The 18,932-nt window shown below is 46.2% G+C and overlaps 1 protein-coding gene across 3 annotated transcripts; it reads right to left on the bottom strand.

Annotated features, from left to right (window-relative positions):
- Positions 1–4,063: 4,063 nt before the first annotated feature.
- Positions 4,064–18,716, bottom strand: UMOD (uromodulin). 3 transcript variants are annotated; one of them, XM_025916810.2, is made up of 11 exons: positions 18,558–18,715; positions 16,590–16,787; positions 14,662–15,435; positions 14,447–14,554; positions 13,044–13,252; positions 11,943–12,091; positions 9,824–10,069; positions 6,994–7,156; positions 6,316–6,397; positions 5,541–5,582; positions 4,064–4,387 (listed from the first exon to the last, which is right to left on the bottom strand). In XM_025916810.2, exons 2-11 carry the CDS (start codon positions 16,681–16,683, stop codon positions 4,326–4,328), a joined length of 1,929 nt encoding a protein of 642 aa, XP_025772595.1. In that variant the 5' UTR covers positions 16,684–16,787; positions 18,558–18,715; the 3' UTR covers positions 4,064–4,325. The 3 variants fall into 3 exon arrangements, with proteins under 3 accessions (XP_025772595.1, XP_086549024.1, XP_086549025.1); XM_086692898.1 differs by lacking the exon at positions 6,316–6,397; XM_086692899.1 differs by lacking the exons at positions 4,064–4,387; positions 5,541–5,582; positions 6,316–6,397; positions 6,994–7,156 and adding an exon at positions 8,118–9,253 and having other exon boundaries at positions 18,558–18,716.
- Positions 18,717–18,932: the final 216 nt, after the last annotated feature.

Here is an 18,932-nt window from a genome sequence, read left to right as displayed (position 1 = left end):
AGGACAGACAAGGCCCCAAGGCAAAATAAGTGTCAGAATCACCTCTTCTCCAATCCCTTCTGATATGTGGGCTACGCTAGAGATTGGAAGGTATGGAAGGGAGAGGAAGCCATAGATCTTGGACTTTGAAGCATTAGGCTTGGACCCGGCTTTTGTGGCATGGTATTGTGGCATTAATAAGGGAGTCAAGGGGTGCCTGGGTGACTCAGTCAGTTAAGCGTCTGACTTCAGCTCATGTCATGATCTCACAGTCTGTGAGTTTGAGCCCTGCTTCAGCCCTGATGTCTGGAGCCTGCTTCAGATTCTGTGTCTCCCTCTCTCTCCGCCCCTCCCCTGCTCATGCTTTGTCTCTCTCTGTCTCAAAAATAAATAAAAACATTAAAATTTTTTTTTTAAATAAGGGAGTCAAAGCTTTTGCAGAACAAATGGTCACTACCTCTTCTGTGTTTTTCTGGGACTCTTTAAGGAGCCAAAGGTATTGGGGGCAGGGAGTACAGACGTCCTGGCATTGGTAGCATCTTCCAGTAAAACCCCAACCTGGGCAAAGAAAGGTGCTATAAGCCACCTTCTCTACTCCTCTTGCATTTGGAGAAAAATCCCCTAAATATGGAACTTACAACCACCACAAATGCAGAGTTCCAAAATTCATCTGGGCCCACAAAACAGTCATCTACTCCATCCCTCTTCTGACCCCTCCATTCCAATCATAACTGTCTCTCTACCCAGCTCCTGCCAGACCTCTCTCCTTGGGCTGAGGTGCTTGAGGCACTTTCACCTCAGCAGGCTCAAATCTGAACTCATCCATCACTCAGATCTCTCCATTTTCATTGCATTGCCTGTCTTAGTTTTTTTAAGTTTGTGTGTTTGTTTATTTATTTTGAGAGAGAGAGAGAGAGAGAGAGAGAGAGAGAGAGCAAGCAGGGGGTGGGCAGAGAAAGAGGGAGAGAGAGTTTCCCAAGCAGGCTTTATGCTGTCACCACAGAGCCGGATGCAGGGCTTGAACCCATGAACTTTGAGATCGTGACCTGAGCTGAAACCAAGAATCTGACACTTAACCACCTGGGCCACCCAGGTGCCCCCATTGTCTGTCTTAATCAGTGACACTATTATGCATCTGGTCACCCAAGCTGGAGACCTGCCTGGCTCCTTCCTTTCTCCCTCAGGCTCACATTTCTGGTAATTACCACAACTTGTCATTCACTTTTCAAATATTTCTTGAATCGGTCTTTCCTTCTTCAGCCCCATTTCACCAACCCTGCTTCAGGCCAACATCATCTGATAAGGGTGATTTTATTTTTTTTTTTAATTTTTTTTTTTCAACGTTTATTTATTTTTGGGACAGGGAGAGACAGAGCATGAACGGGGGAGGGGCAGAGAGAGAGGGAGACACAGAATCGGAAACAGGCTCCAGGCTCTGAGCCATCAGCCCAGAGCCTGACGCGGGGCTCGAACTCACAGACCGCAAGATCGTGACCTGGCTGAAGTCGGACGCTTAACCGACTGCGCCACCCAGGCGCCCCATGATAAGGGTGATTTTAATAGCTGCCTAGTGGGTCTCCCTGCTTTCTTTCTTGCCTCCTTTGATTCTGTTACCTTCCATGCGGCCAAATGCCATAGTATCACATCTTGGCATTTTCCCCCACTCCTATAACTTCCTGCTTCCTGGGATCTGACAGCTGGCCACAGCTCCTACCTCGTCTACAGCTTCCTCTCCACACATTCTATGCTTCAGCCAATCTGTGGCTCTCTGAGCTCTTATCTACCTCCAGCCCTTTGCATATGCTATTCCCTCTGCCTAGATCATACTGTTCCCATACTGTTCCTACTACATATTTAAGTCCACCTTCACCAGGAAGACTCCTGAACACCACAGGCTTGCCACTGTTTCTCTTCTCTGCCCCTGTGCCTGTCTGGGATGATTCCAGTTCCATTCAATTATCTGCTAACTTATTTGTCTCCCTTGAAGGCTTTAAGATCTTTGTGGACAGGGATCCTGTCTTTGCAGTTGTAACCAGCGCCTTGTAAGTACTTGTTGGGTAAACAAATGGAAAAAAAAAAATCACAACATGCATGCTTCAGAGCCTCTCCTGCAAATCATGCCTCAAAATTTATGGCTGTTCAACTCTTAGTGAAACCTTGTTGAGAAGACACAAAATCGAGCCTTTGCACTTGCCTGTGATGTTCTTCCTCAGATATCCCCCTAGTTCATTCTCTTGTCTCAGCTTCTGCTTATCAGAGAGACTTTCCCTGACCATCCTATATAAAATAACACCCCCATAGCTCTATTCTCTTTTCCTTGTTTTTTACACCAAAGTGCATGTCACTGGCATTTCACGTAGTTATTGTTTAATTGTATCCCCCTTTTAAACTTAAGCTCTTTACCAGCAAGGACTCTGTTTTGATTACTTGCTATTACTGTGGTGCCTAGAAAAGTGCCTAGCATTTAATTTATGCTTAAAGTATCTATTGAATGTTGCAGTTGAATACCTAACTGATTAAAAAAAAACCATAAAGTAGGGGCACCCGGGTGACTTAGTTGATTAGGCATCTGACTCTTGATATTGGCTCAGGTAATGGTCTTGTGGTCCTGGGATTGAGCCCTGCATCAGGCTCCACACTATGTGGAACCTGCTTGGGATTCTCTTTCTGCCCCTCCCCTGCTCATGCTATACTCTCTTGTTCTTTCTCTCTCAAAATAAATAAACAGAAGTCTGCTCCTTCATTGTTAAAAAAAAAAAACAAACAACAGCAAAGTAAAGAAAAAGAAAAGAAAGGAAAAGAAAAAAGGAGCAGAGGGACGAAAGGATTAATTCTGATGTGTTTTCTTTTCCCTGGCTCTTGCCTTTGGCATTTTTATTTTTCTTCATGTTTGGTTGTACCTGAGTCAAAGTAAATCTGCACACGATCCAACCAGGCTCCACTAAGCATGGATTGACCATAGACAGGGCCAGGCTCAGCACTGAAGTCCTCCTACATAAAGCCCTTCTGCAAAGGCAGCAGGCCTGGGGATTCAGTGCATGTCTGTGTGCCCGCATGTGAGATCTTTTAGTTCAAGATACACTGTCCCCATAGCCCTGTTTGCTGATACACACGTGTGGTTTTCCCTGAGGTCAGAAGTTTCTAATAAAGCAACAGGGCCTTGGTCTGTCCTGAAAAGCCACAGCTGGACTTCCAGGAAGCAGCTGGTGTCAGGGCAGACATTTCCCATCACACTGGCTTCTACTGGCCCACTTGACACTCAAGTCCAGAGTCCTTGGAATATCTGGGTCTCCTGGGCCCAAGAGCCTCTTATTTCTGGTTGTGCCTTCAGTGAGACTCCTGGAGCCCCCCACCCCACCAACCCCTGCCTTGTGAAGCCTCCCTGGCCAATGGGGGTAGTGGGTCTTCTCTCCACTGCTGCTGCTGCTGTGGCTGTGTAAACAGGCCTACATCTTCTAGATGGAGAGGGACAAGTGCAGTGAAGGAAGGAAGTCTGTAGGCTGTGTCAGTGCATCACCTCTAAAGATTGTGAGACTCCTGAACACAGGGACTGCATCTATCCTATTCACTGGTCTTTCCCCAGCTCCCATCATGGTACCTGGCACGTACTGGGTGCTCACATAAATGTTTTTGCAAAGCTGAATAGACCCTGTGAGGGCATCATTATTGGTCCCATTATACAGCAGCAGCAGCCCCCAGTTATACCTTCCATTTCTACCATGCCTGCCACACTTGTAATCACCTTTTAGGTTCACTCCGTTTCTTGCCAGACTGTAAACTCCAGGAGTGGAGGGATTGTGTTTTACTTGCTCACTTCTGTATCCCCAGAAGTGCCTGGCACAGAGGAGATGCTCAGCAAATATTTCTTGAATAAATGGATGGATGGATGGATGGATGAAGCTCAGTCAGATCATGTATTTTGTCTAAGATTACACAGCAGAACCAGTTAAACCCAGTCTCTCCAACCAGGGTGTGAACTCCATGAGTCCTGGTTTTTTTTACCACAGGATCCTTGGCACTATGACCAGTTCCTACATATAGTGGATGCTCAATGAAAAATAATGAATGAATGACTTCAAAGACCGAGCTTTTAAAATTATTATTATTTTGCCACACTTTTTAAGGAGACATGGGACCTTATGTGCAGACACATCACAAGTCCCATTTTGAGAGATGGCAGAATTTAAAGATACAGGCCGTTTTGCAATAGCAAGGATCAAAGGCGGGGCAAGAGGAGCAGGTTGATTGAAGTGTGAGCACCCTTTTCTGTGGCTGGAGCACTAAACTGCATCACCTACAGCCATCAGGAAGTGAGAGCCGCAGAGCATAGGGTTTCCAGCTGCCTATCACTGAGACATCAGGGTCAAGGAGGCCAACAGAAGCAGAGGCAGCCAGACCTTCAGGAACCCTGCAAAGAAAGCAATTATAGGGCTGCTGCTAACACGGATGTGTTTTTGTGCAAAACTAACATTAGGTGCCTCCTCTAGACTGACCAGTTAGGAAAGGATACCCTCTCTGGGCTGATCAGTTAGAAAAAGGAAACTTCTTTCTCTTGATCTGCTCCGAAATCCAATTAGAGAAAGGTGCCACTCAGAGTAGAAAAATAGAGAAAGGTGCCCTCTCAGGTGGACCAGATTGAAGAAGACAGTCTTTCCTCTGGCATTAGGAAGGGCATTGGTAGCCCCTCAAAAGGACACTGATGTGCAGGGCCCAACCTACTCAAGCATCCTTTGTAACCTTGAGATATTCACAGAGGAGAAGCCTCTTAGGAACACCTTAGATCTCCAGTTCCAAGGTCACTGGTACAGGGTTGGACTAGCTCAGGTAAAACACTAGGTTGGTGTAACAACTCCTTCAGATCTAGATACCAGGAGCCAAGAAGGGCAACAGTTACATTAATTCACTTTTCATCCATATTTTCAGACAAGTCAGTCAAAGGCCATAAAATGCCACCTGTCCCTGGCCTTTGTCATCAGAGAAGCAGAGAAACAGGGTTTCTTGTTTGTCTATTGTGTTCATCCTGGAACTAAGCATTGTCTTTGGCATGTAGTAGCACTGAACATATATTTGTTACCTGCTGAGTGAATCCTGAAAATAGTGTTAGAGATAAATCACAAAGCTTCAGGAAGTGCCCAGGATGCAGATCTAGTGTGTGCATGTCTACTAGGTATAAGTTTGTTTAACTGTGTGTGTGTCTGTACCTGCAAATATGCATGCATGCAACTCTAGCTGTCTGTGCATCTGTGTGTACAAATATGAATATATGCATGTGACCTGGTGTGTGTGTGTGTCTGTGTGTGTGCAAACATGTCTGGGTGATGTACATTCTGGGGTGCCTATCTATGCATGCCTGTGTCTGTGTGCACATGTGCACTAGTGGGGGACACCATACATATATGTGCATATGTACATCACCAGGACCAGGCATTTCCACAGGTGTAGTCACCTCTTCAGAGCTCAGGCCAACCAGGCCAGGTGCTCCAGCACATCCTGGGCTTATAGATAAAAGCCCCAGAGGAAGGTTCTCGTGGATGCCCCCTGAAAAGGGGACCTGAACTTACCCAGGCTGCTGGAAGCAGCCCTTGAGACTACGGCCTGGACATCTGTAGATGGAAAGAGAAGGATCAGTGTGAGGAGAAGGCATGCAGTTGGCAAAAATCCTGAGAGAAAGCCCTTCAATTTGCTCTTCTCCTTGCAGCCAGAGTAGTCTTTTTGAAACCCGGGCCTGATCATGTCATTTCCCTGCTTTTGACCTTTCAGGGGTTCCCCACTACTTTCAGGAGAAAGGCCCCAAAACTTAGCAACAACTGTAAGTCCCCACATGGTCTGGACCCCACTACATCAGCTTATCCTATACCAACATCCTCTTCTTTCCAGCCTGCCCGGCCTTTTCTCAGTTCCTCTAGCAGGCTGGGCTACGTCCCACTACAGGCCCTTTGCCCATGCTGTACCCTCTGTACCCTGAGATTCCCTTCCCCTCACCCCTTTTCCCTGACCCCTCTTAGTTAATCCCTCCTCAGTTGAATAATGTCTGCTCCAGTGGTCTCTAAGTTCCATGTGAACCAGATCTGTGTCTGCTTTTGCTCACCACAGGATCCCCAACCACTAGTATAGGGCCTACTACACAGGAGGCAGAAGAACAAATTTGTGCAACAGAAAGAACACATGACTCGGAACTGGTAAAAGGAAGGCAGCTTATAGTCCACCTTGCCCCACAGAATTGACTTGCTCCAGTTCTGAACATAGTAAAATCCACATGTTGAGTTCTGTCATTCCTCCTCATCTCCAGAGAATATTCCCCACCAGGAGCATGGGAGGAGGGAGTATCTTTCTTACTTTTCCGTGTGATGGGACCCAGGTTCAGGACATGGGTTTGGTCTATGATGCCCCCACTGCGGAATCTGGTCCCAGAGCAGGTCTGCAGGAAGAAGGCAACAAAGAAACCCTTCCATGAGGGAGACTGAATGTGGTCCTGCCGTGGGGAATGGGCTGCACTCCTCACAAGGGCATCCTCCTGCCTCAGTCTGGGGCTTGAGGATGGTCAAAGCAGGGGTTGTCAGGAAATCTGCATACCTGGGCTCATGCCCCACCTCTACCATTTGTTAGGTATATGATCTTAAGCAAGTTACCAAAGTTCTCTGAGTGGCTCATATAAGGAACTAATAAAATTCCTCCCCTTTAGTTACTGCAAAGAATTAAAAAATTAACACAGATAAGGTGCACCTGGTGCTTTAAAATGTCAGCTTCTGTTATCAGAACACAAGCCTGCAGATAAGCCAGAGCATTTACCAGCCAGTTGCAATGCACTGATCTCACCTGATTTCCCAACAGCTTAGGTCTCTTACCTGGCCACGCCCACCCCGTCTTACTGCTCATTCTATTCCTGGACTAAAAGAGAAACACAGCCAAAATGTTTATTTTCTTTTAGACCTTGTGGCCAGATGTCTTTGGTTATTGGAGATGGGCGAGGGAGAGGTCATGGCAAGCAGCCTGAGGGAGGAAAAGGCAACTCACAGGTTTGCATTTTTCATTAACAGTGTCGCACAGATAGACTTCACAGTGCAGATAGACCAGGTCGTAGTTCCCAGCAAAACGGAACATCTGGACAGAAAATCGGCCCTGAGGGGACTCCCCATTCTCCACCACCTGGATGGTTGAGTCCTTAGTGCGTGGACATCTGGGAGATTTAAGTCATAAAACATGGTTGGTTAAACAAGCACTCTATGGCCAAACTTCCTGCAATTGATCTTAGCCAAAAGGCCGAGAAGCAATTATGGCCAAACTTCTGGGTTCAACTCTCACTCCTCCCCCTATTATTTGCTGTGTGTCCTTGAGCAATTTAATCTCTCTGTGCCCCAGTCCCCCGTGTATACAGGGAGTACTATTTGTAACCCATTTCATAAGATAGCTGTGAAAATTAAGCCAGTTAACTTTTCAAAGTGCTCACTATAGTATATGACACATAGTAGATGCTACATATATATGATGGTGAAGTAAAACTGTGGTCAGCACAGAGTTGAAACTATGTAATGAAGTCAGCTTGGTTTCCTAGGAAATGACATTCAGGATCCTTAGCTACCATTCCTTTGCTATCTTTTATGTAGGTGGTTCTAACTATAACAGTGGGCAACTTCCAAGTCCTGAGGGGCAATGACCAAATAGGAGTGTGTGTGTATGTGTGTGTGCCCATCTGTAAATGTACACAATGGCACCTAAACTCAAAACTGCACATGCAATGACTCATGTATGTGCTGGGCTGGATCAGGACACATGGGCAGACAAATTGGGCATCTTCTCTGCTATTTTACATGATTTGCTCAGAATTGATTTAGGAGAGGGGCTGAATGCTGATTGCACAGAGGAAGAACTGAGAAGGAACCTCTTTGCTTTGTGTCCCCCACAATTCAGATCTGATTGCAAAAGTGCACACTCCACTTGGCAAAATAAAGGCCCTGAGGTTAAGGGGACCCACTGCCTGAAAGACCCATGCACACAACCTGAGCAGGGCATCCAGCCCCTCTAACTGTCTCCCCAGCCGGCTCCTCCTTACACATCCTGAGATGTTTGACATCTCTCTCAGACTGGTGGTCCCCAACCCAGCTCCCACACATGCCCAGACAGAAAAACAAAGGCACATCCAGCATTTCTTCCTGCTTCTTTTTCAAAACTTTCCAAGCGTTCCACAGCGTACATGTTCAACTGCACATATGCTCATTTCATATATGAGAACATGAATAGTCAGACAGATGAGATGGCTTGTGTCTCTGGACAAAGAAACAGCAAAGCCAAGATGTGAACCCAAGTCTCCATGATGGCCCAATCAAGATCATGCCAACCCTTTCCCAATTTTTTTTTGCCTTACCTAGAAACCACCTTCATGTATGTTTTCCTGTGTTTCCCAACATCTGTATTATTATCTACTTACTATTTTCATCAAATACATGTAAATTTTTATTGGAATACATCAATTTTTTCAGAAGAATCTTCAGATCCTGACCACAAATGGCAAACCAGTATCGCTTGCCATAAGCAAAACATGACCATTTACAGATAAATACAAAGTAAAACAGTGCTATTAAATTTTAGTTAGCTACTGTCACAGCTAAAGGCCCTAAAACAGACTTCTGCTTTCTTTCTGCTGCAAAGGGGATTAGCAAATAACAGAGAAGTGTAAATGTCAGATGAGCACCCAACTGAGACTTTTCCCTTGATGTAATTAGACACATTCTAAGAACTGAATCAGGAATAGGTCACTGTCTTCTTGACTATGCTACTAAAATTGCAAATGCCTCTCCCCTTTTCCTGCTTTGGGTTTTTCCTGTAGCTCCATTACCACTGACATGCTATGGATTTCATCTTGGTTAATTATTGGTCTCCCCCCACCCCTTGGAATATCAGCTGTATGAGGGCATAGAGGTTTGTCTGTTCTATGCACTGTGTTATCCACAGAGCCTGGTACACAGTAAGCTTCCAGAAACATCTATTCCATTTTGAATGACCGTGTGAATTATTTTCTCACAGTGTGGCCCATGGTTCTCCAATGCCTCTGGAGTAAAAAGCAGCACTTCTGTGTCCTCCCTTTTACAACTGGCCCTTGATTAACTGTCTCCAGTGCACTCCTCCCAGCCAAGTCCTGCTTGCTTGCCTCCTGCCTTGGGTGGGTGCACCTTTCAGTCAGGTTTCTTAACCTTTTCTTGAGTCCTGGACACCTCCAGCCTTCTGGTAAAGCCCATGCATCCCTCCTCAAAAATAATGTTTTAAACACATAAAGTACCTAAGATTATAAAGGAAACCAGTTAAATTGAAGTGTAGTTCTCAAAATATTCAAACATTTGATATATATATATATTATATATTTACATATCTATTATAAAAATTTTTTAACGTTTATTTTTTATTTATTTTTGAGAAACAGAATGTGAGTGGGGGAGGGGCAGAGAGAAAGGGAAACATAGAATCCAAAGCAGGCTCCCGGCTCTGAGCTGTCAGCACAGAGCCTGACGTGGGGCTCAAACTCACGAACTGTGAGATCATGACCTGAGCTGGTCAGGATGCTTAACCGACTGAGCCATCCAGGTGCCCTTTTACATATCTATTATATATAAATACATACTGATAATACATTAAATAATTTCTAGTAGAAACTGTAATATTCTAGTAACTGAAAAGTATTAACACGTGCAAATGTCCTGCTAATACTTTCATGATTTGTTGCCTATGTTCATAGTGGATGGTAATGTTAGATTTTCAGCTAGAGATGAACAAATATAAAGATGTACTTTTCCCCAAATCCCAATCCAGAGATTGCCCCGTTCTTCCCTGGAATTCCATCCAGGAGCCTCACCTGTCCTGGATGATGAAGTACCTCAAGGGGTCTGTGGCATTGCCGCTGGGTGTGGCATAGCAGTTGGTCATCAGCAGTGCAAACCGGGACAAGTCACCCCCATCCAGCATGGTGCCCACATAAAGAAAGGCCTCTGTGGCCAGGGTCACGGAGGAGCCTTGGTAGGGCTGTGTGTAGGCAGGGCTCTGGAAGAGTGCCATCCGCACGGTGAACATGCCTGTCCCACCCACGCTGATGTTTAGGGTGCTACAGGGAGAGAGGGGCTGGTGAGAAAACCAGATCTGAGAACAGCAACACATGGCCCACCCTTTCTGGTCTGCAGTCCTGGGCAGTCCCTGGTAGCTCTCTGCATTTTTATCCAGCAGTAGGACTGGAACCCACCACCACTGCAATGGTTGCAAACTGCAATGAGCAGACATGGGTCACCTGAGGATCTTGTTGAAATGCAGGTTCTGGTTTGGTAGGTTTGGGTCGGGCTTAAGGTTCTACATTTTTAACAAGCTCCCACGTGTTGCTGTTGCTGCTGATCCATAGATCACATGTCTGCCTCCCTCACATGGTAGCCCTTGCCTTTAAGAAGTGCAATAAACAAATTCTCAAGGGAGTCACCTACATTTCTTCTTTGGTCTCAACCTGGAACCGTTGAAAGGGAGACTATGAGTCCTACAGGCCTAAGTCAGAGTTCTGGTTCTACCTACAGCAGAAGACAGGGGTTTTGTAAATTTGTAAATTTATTTGTGGTTACAAGTAAACCACACTGGAAATAGCTGCACTGATGTAGACTTCACAGGATGAGCCAATAAAGGACATTGCAAGACTGATACCCTAGAAACAAGGTGTATGATAAAAGCGCAGTAAAGCAGAAGTCCATGTTATAAGTGAGAAGTGGGTTGTTGACTTGGACTCAGATTTGGAGTAAGGCAAGATTCCCAGCTCAAAGCAGAGACACATCTGCACACAGATGTTTTGCTCCCTGAAGTCTGTCAGGCTGAGACATGGCCACCACGTTGCTTCAGTGAACTGCTTGACCAGATGATGACCCATCCAAAGGCAGATAATGAGCAACCTTCTTCCCCCAAGTAAGCCAGGCACCCTCATCAGTGCCTAGTGCCCTTCCCCAAGTCTGGTTGGCCCAAAGAGCATGTAACCATGGGTGAGCTTCACAATTAAGGCCATGGTAGAGTGGGGACTCTGGGCCTGATGGCCTGGGTTTGAATCCCAGCTCTGTCACTTACTAAACTCTACTTTCGGACAAGTTCCTCAACCTTCTCTGAGCCTCAATTTCCACATCTGTATAATGGGAATAATAATAATAGTAATACCTATACCTCTTAAGGTGCTCTAAGATTTCACTGAGATTTCCTGTAGAGCTGTTAGCACAATGCCTGACATATAGTCAGCTCTTCATAAATGCTTGTTCTAATTACAACTGTAATTTTTCCAACATCAGCATCATTGGCTTGTGAGTCGTCCTACTCAGAGATTTTCAGTTTTATTTGGCAACAGGATCCTTTTATTATTTTTTTAAGTAATAAAACCACATGTGGCACCCATTATAGGTGGAACATCTCTGGTTCACCTTGTAGGCATCCCCAAAGGCACTTCCTTAAAGACCCTGAAACCCCAAGAGGCATAATTTTAAATCCATCTTTAGTCAACTCTCCTTCTTTTTACAGAGAAGGAAGGAAACAGAGATTCAAATATGGCATATGATTTATGTATCATATAAATAGCAGGTCTGGACCAGGAGCCCTCCCTCCTTCCGTCTGGTCCAACCACCCTGCCCCTCTGATAAGCTAGAGGCCCTAATATTTGATTTACATATGCAAAGCACTGTTGTGCTTCTAATAAAGTACTGCTAAGTCCATTTCACTGAAGACCATCACCCAGGGTGGGGCTATCAGTTTCCAAAGCCATCTTGTTAGTCTGTGACAGAGCCTGGATTTGAATCTGGGCTCCAGTATTCCCAGTTGGGCTGTATTCCATTGGGAATGCTCGCTCCCAGTACCCCCACCCAGCTCCTTATGGCTGGCAGTTGACAGGGAAACTGAGGACCTGGTGGTTAAGGGGTCGTGGGGTGGAGCCAGCCAGGGACACCGGGGACCCTCTCTGGCCACACCTGACCATTGGCTGCAGGGAGGTCTTCAAGCTGACTTTCATGTCCAGGGGGTAGGAGCACGCAAAGTTGATGTTGATGTTGAGGTCACGGATGATGATCTCATCTGCCAGGTAGAGGGTGTTGCTGTACGTGGCATGGGTTTCATTCCTCTGTGTTGGAGGGTGGGAGTGGGAGAAAGGGGCATGAGAATCTGAGTAGGACTCAAAACCAAATGGGTTTCTCTAGCTACCTGTGAGCTGTCCTCCCAGCTGTCATAATCAAAAGTTATAACAACAGCAGCCATCTATGAGCATGCATCACGTGCTAGGTCCTGAGCGAAATGTTCCTCCGGCATCACTGTATTGGCCCCTTCAATGACCCTAAGCTCTACTATCTCCTGCCTCATGATGAGGAGATGGGGCTTCATAGAAACTGACTAACTCTGAGTAACTTGCCCACAAGACGTGGGATCTAAGAGCCTGGGCTCTTCCACTTAGGCCATGTTTCCTCTCTCATACACTAAAAAGACTAAAAACCATGTCCTGACTCATTGTTAATGCTGGAATTTTAAACGCTACATGCAGCAAATGAAAACTTCCTTCTTCCTTTCTTTTGTCTTCTTTCCTTTTCTTTCCGGGGGATGAGGGAGTTGGGGAAGCAGTGTTCACTCAAACATTGACCTCTGGGTCCCTTTTGAGGAGGTTTCTGTAGGTGAAGTCCTGGTTCTCTAGACACCAGTGATGCAGACCTTGCCTCCCAGGATCACCCAAGATAGACAGACCTGCTTCTGAGCCCAGTGCCAATACCTACTGGCTGAGAAGAATTACTTTCCTGTAGGCCCTTCTGTTCCCATCTGTAAAATGGGGAACTGTCATCAGGATCATTCTCTTTATTTGAAGCTAACATTTATTAAGCACTTACACTGTGCCAGTCACTGTCCTAATCACTTCACATACAATAACTCATTTAATCCTCTTAAAAGTCCTATGAAGTAGGTACTATTATCCCATTTTATAGTTGAGGAAACTGAGGCACAGCCAGGCTCATACAACTGGGAAATGATAAAGCTAGGGCTTGAACCAGGCAGTGCTCTTACCCTGTCCCACACTGACCAGCACATACCGTCATCACTGTCCCACAGGGGCCATCCCTGGCTGGGGTCACCACAGATATCCAGTCCCGGTCTCCCCTCTCAATGAAGCCTGAGCACTGGCTGTCACGCAGGTACATGAAAACTTTCTCAAAGCCCAGGCTCTTCAGCTGGCACTTGCTCAGGGACACCTTGATGTCATTGGCCCCACACTCCAGCCTGCGCTCCAGGTGGGAGAGATCTGAAATAGGCAGGGAAGGTGGAATTGGAAGCCAGTGACCACAATTCGGGGTCCACCACATCTCCAGGCCCTGGGCCCAATTGGTTGGGCTATCCACCACCTGGAGGGCACTCAGATTAGCCTCTGTCTGTTCTTGCTGTGGTCTTCCCTATCAGAGGGACTGAGACACAAGATTGGACTCTGAGAATCACTGGATGGATTCAAGTGGCCATCCGTCAGCCCCTTGTTAACCTTCTATGTGGATTGTATACAAATGAAAACATTTTTGATCCATTCACCCCCCAGCAGTAAATACATTGAATCTCAGTAAGACAAAACAAAACAACACATTAATTATAGTATCTTTCCATCCTTTCTATATCAAAGAGATAGTCCTCACTAGTTACTAATGTTTTTAATGCTCTGCACTTACTAATTTCCCTTTCAAAACAACAGAATGCAGATATCAGGCTAAGTGTTTGGGGAACAAAATAACACCTAGCTGGATTTTTTTTTTTTTACTTTAAAATTGAAGTATTACACAGCTGCTAGAATTTAATAGTTTTCTTTTCTTGTATTCATTTTTACTGTTACCTTCTATCGAAGGTGTTACTTGCCACAGATAGATGCAGTAGTGATCATCAATGTCCCAAGTTTATTTCAAAGAAGAAGGATTCAATCAATTTAAAGAAAAACAAGTTACTAATAAAAATCCCAGTATAAGCTAGTACTTGCATAAAGAAAAATTGTAAAATTGGAACTTGGATGTGACTAAAATCATGACTGAAGTTTGGGAGATACTTTTCTGCTTCAATCATTGTACGTATGGGGAATCTGAGGCTCAGAGATGGCCAGAGCCCTGCTATGGGTCTTCCAGGGGTCAGTGGAAGAAACCGCAGGCTGGTCACCAGTCCTGTGTTCTTGGGCTGCAGAAATATGGCTTAGGTAGTCTTTGGCCAACAGGTAGCACCTTCCCCTGTCCTGCTGTGGTGTGGGAGCCTCAGAAAGAAGGTGGGGATAAGGAAGTCCCTCAAGCTCTGGGAGCTTTGGGGCCAACTAAAATGAGACCAGGAGCCTAGAGAGCTTCTGCTGGTTTTAATAGATATTACTGGACCTTCTTTTCACTCAAATTGGATGATATGTATCACACAGGACTATGTCCCTCCCCCAGTTGCTGACATTTCTCAACACCTTGCCTCCTCCCACTGGCCTCACCAGTGATGTTGGAGTCCTGTTTGCACTGGCAGCTCCACGTGCCATCATCCATTTTGCAGTCCTCGTCTATACTGCACTCCTCACACGTCCCCAACACAGAGCTTGGGTCTGCAGAGTCACAGACACAGACAGTCAGCAGGGATGCTCCCCAGGCTCCTGTGGTGCCCACCCAGGCCTTGAGTGGAGGTGGGGGTGGGGGGAAGACGCCCACTCACCTGTGCAGTAGGCCAGATAGCACTCGGGGGGCGCGGTCAGGTTGTAGACGTAGTAGCCAGCACAGGCCTTCACTTGCACAGGTGCGTCCCACAGGCAGCAGTGGCCCCTCCAGTGGGCGCAGGTCGTGCGGCTCACGATGCCCTCATCACTGGACGGGTGCGTGCCGTTGAGCCACATGGGCGCAGCCGTATTGCAGCTCAGGACCGGCACGCAGGTCTCGGCCAGGCGCACGCCGCCCTGCCCCACAAAGCGGTACCAGCCGCTCAGGCCTGAGTCACAGGTGTAGCCTGCCCCGTACTCAGAGCTGCGCCAGTACTCATCCAGAATGTGGTGCGCCTGGCATGGGTCCACGCACACAAGCATGTCGCCCTCAGGCACGCAGTCCAGTCCTGGCCCACAGGAGCCTGGGGAACACTCACAGTGCCACCCATCACCCCAGTAGCCAGCGGGGCACACGCATGAGTAGTTGCCTTTGTGGTTGATGCAGGTGGCCAGGGCGTGGCAGCGGCTGAGTCCCGGCTCAGCACACTCGTCCACGTCGGTGCAACCCAGCCCAGGCATCAGGCGGAAGCCGTCAGGGCAGGTGCACAAGTAGGAGCCCAGCATGTTTACACAGATGCTGTCCTCGGAGCAGTTGTGTGCCCCAGAAATGGCACATTCGTCCAGGTCCACGCACATAAGGCCGTCGCCGGTGAAACCCACCTGGCAGGAGCAGGTTGTGGCAACCCCATCCTCCATGCAGGTGGCATTGCTGTGACATTCAGAGCAGCTTCCTGCGGACAGAAGAGCCCAGCCTCAGAGTAGGGACAGCTGGACCAGTGGTCACCAAGAGTCCTCCTATATCCCTTTGGGTACCATGTTCTTTAGACTTGGTCCCTGGAGGACTCCCTCCAAAACAAATAAACAAAACTCCCCTTATGATTGCACTGTGCATTCTTCTGTGTTAAGCATTGCTTCCAAACTGTGTCTTCTTTTAAAATATCCATGTTTCTACATCCAGAGGAATAATACAGAGTTCTTGACACTTTGGTAGGATTTAGGTGACCCTGTCATCCCTTCCCCACTTTTGAACATTTAATGCCTTTTGCTCAGATCTTCCCTGCCTCTTCCCTGAAGACTTCCCCAGCTCTCCCTGACAGGGGCAGTCACACTTTGTGTGACATCCTCCATGACAATAAAAGCCATAAAGATAATGAGCTGTTGTTTATTAAGCACTTAAATTTGCATGTGTGCTTTTCACTCATTATCTCATTGAATCCTCCCCAATGGCCCCTAGGGGATTGCTTCTGTGTTTACCCTTATTTTAAAGATGAGCAAACTGAGGTTCAGAGGGTTTAAGCCATGTGCTCTGTTGGTAAAAGCCAGGACACAAACCCAAGTGGCAGGACCACAGAGTATATGCTCTTAACCAAGACACTGAAATGGCATTTACTGTGCCCCCGAGTACTCCAGCTCATGGGAGTTGCCCAGCTCCCTTTTCCATGGAGAAGCTGAAAGCTACATGAGGGTGATGTAAGACCCAATGGAAAGACCTCTTAAGAATGCAAAGGGAGGTATTTGGGAGCCACTTAGGTGTTTTAAACCTCCTGTGTGGTTAAGTATGTTCCCGACTTTCCAGTAAAGTGGCAGGGGACCTTAGTGGTATTCTAGACTCTTGTGATCTAAGAACCACAGCATTAGCATCACCTGAGAGCTTGTCAGAAACGCAGAATTTCAGGCCCTACCCAGGACCCACTGAATCAGAGCCTGCATTTTAGCAAAATTCCCATCTGAGTCCTATATACATTAAAGTATCAAAATGTATTTAGAATAAATCAAATTCCAAGCATGACAGGAGAGAGAGCATGACCTCCTCTGCTAATAGTGGCATTGTTCCCTAGACACACACACACACACACACACACACACACACACACACACAACTTACTTGCTTCTGAGGTCTCAATGGTGACAGCTGTTATGACCCAAGAGGTTACCACCACTACCATCTGCATCAGGGTCAGAGAAGAAAGCCGCCCCATTCCTTCTGCTCTTCACAGCTACTTCTGATCTGGGGAAGACCTGCCCAAAGACAAGGACAGGTTGACCCCCTGGGTTTTCCTCGCAGTCTGTGATGCCTGGAGTCCTGTGAACAGAGATGGATGGGATAAACGCATGATCTAACTCCCCTCCCCACAGTTGGGAGGAGTGCTTTGGTTGTGCACTGCACAGCTCCAGAAGATGCCATTTATATGAACTACAAAAAGTGTGCAGTGCTGTGGCCCCTGCTTTGGTGGTTTTCTCATCTGTGACCCCACCCTTACTCCCACCCACATGCCATCCTCTGCTCCCCAAGTCTCACTGCATCTGGAAGAACTGAGTCTCATTTGGAACAGGAAGCAGAAAGATAGGGTAGAATGTTCTGGACTCACCATCATAGGAGGCAGTTTTGGGTTTTAACAGCCAACTGCCTATCCCTGCTGGGAAACTTTCAGCTTGCCCAGATCCATTTATTTATTCAACAAACATTTATTGAGTAGCTACCTTGTGCCAAACAGGGAACTACACACCAAAGAAAACAATGAACAAGATAGGCAAGATCCCTGACTTCATGCAACTCACATATCACAAAGAAATAGCTTGAGATAAGAAACTTGAGAGGCGATTAACCCTCACAATGGATTTTAATGTTTCCAGAGCAGTCACTTATTATTTCACTCAATTGGTGAAATAATCCTAGGTGGGTACTACTAATACTACCCTAATTTTTCCAGTAGCAAAGTAGGGTAGCATGGTGGTTAAATGTGCGGGACTTGGAGCCTGTAACAGGGATCCAAATCCCCGTTTTACCAACCACTAACAGTGTGACTTTCGGCAAGGTATTTCATTTCGGGAAGAATTAGTTTTCTCACCTATGAAATATGGGTCATTGCTTCCACAAACTGAGTGCCTGTGATGTGCCAGGCTTAGTCTGAAGTCCCTGTGATCAAAGAACTTGTGTTCTAGAGCGGTATTTTCCAAGCCTTTGTGACTAGGATCTGCTATAAAGAAAATATTTTTTGCCATGAATTGGTACAGTTGTTGGGGCGCCTGGGTGGCTCAGTCAGTTAAGAATCTGACTTCAGCTCAGGTCATGATCTCACAGTTTGTGAGTTTGATCCCCGTGTCAGGCTCTGTGCTGACAGCTTAGAGCCTGGATCCTGCTTCAGATTCTGTGTCTCCTTCTCTCTCTGTCCCTCCCCTGCTCACGCTCTGTCTCTCTCTGTCTCACAAAAATATATTTTAAAAAATGTTAAAAAAAGTTAAATTAGTGCAGTTGCTTGTGTATGTGCCTGCACACACACACACACACACACACACACACACACACACACACTAGAAGTTTTATAAAAAAAATTCTTATCATTACTGTGTACATTGCTTGTTGACATTGTCTATAGTATTTAGTTAAAAGAAGATTTTGGATATAATCCACAAATTATTTCATGATCCACTAATGGGTTGTGATCTATACTTTGAAAACACTGTGGTGGGTAATAACTGACTGCATATTGTCATGGGTATTAACTAAGATGATATATTCAAAGCAGGACCTAGCACAGAGCCAATGCTATTGTTCACTGCTATATTCTCAGTGCCTGGTACATAGTAGACACTTAACTAACATGCATTGAATGAGTGAAGAAATAGTAGTCATTGTTATTAGAAAAGCACAGAGCACAGCCTCAAAGAGAGGGAAACTGGCCAACCAGAGATAATGAAGCCAATTATCAACAGAGGAAGGACTCACTCTAGGTCTGACCCTAGTGTCCAGTCTCTTGATTTTCTTCCCCCTTCTCCCAAGCAGAATGGGAATTAGAAGACAGCTAGGTGGGAAGAAGTGGCTAGAAGAAGAGAGAGCTGTAGATAGCCTTACCTGAAGCCAGAAAGGTAGAATTAATCTGTTTACAAGTATGTGCCTCCTATATATACATCTACCCCTGGCTGGCAGTCTTTCCTCCAATTATCCTCTGGTTCTGTTTCTTGAGATTGTTTTCTTGAGGGTGGAATATTTTCCCCTTTGGGCACAGTGTTTTCCTTTCCTAGGTTGCCAGGTTGTTGTTCTTTTTCCTAATATGTAGACACCCCAAATGATTGACATTGGGGGTCAAACTTGTGCCTGCAAATACAAGGCCTCTGTTTTGCACCTTTTGACATAAAGAGATTCCTGAGTTAGAAATTAACTGCAAAAGCAGTGCCAAGGTACTAGGCTTTTTCTTGCTCAATGAGAAGGACAAGGTGGACTCAAGGA

Source organism: Puma concolor, chromosome E3, assembly GCF_028749965.1.
Source record: "Puma concolor isolate L17-30 chromosome E3, mPumCon1.1.hap2, whole genome shotgun sequence".
Lineage (NCBI taxonomy): Eukaryota > Metazoa > Chordata > Mammalia > Carnivora > Felidae > Puma > Puma concolor.
This window is presented reverse-complemented; position numbering and strand designations above follow the sequence as displayed.

Excerpts from the sequence above, each read along its gene's own strand:
- UMOD (XM_025916810.2), bottom strand. The coding sequence starts at position 16,683 with ATGGGGCGGCTTTCTTCTCTGACCCTGATGCAGATGGTAGTGGTGGTA. Across the intron at positions 12,092-13,043 it reads CCTGTGGGACAGTGATGACG|AGGAATGAAACCCATGCCAC; the intron begins GTATGTGCTGGT and ends CCTCCAACACAG. Across the intron at positions 10,070-11,942 it reads TCCCTGCAGCCAATGGTCAG|CACCCTAAACATCAGCGTGG; the intron begins GTGTGGCCAGAG and ends CTCTCCCTGTAG.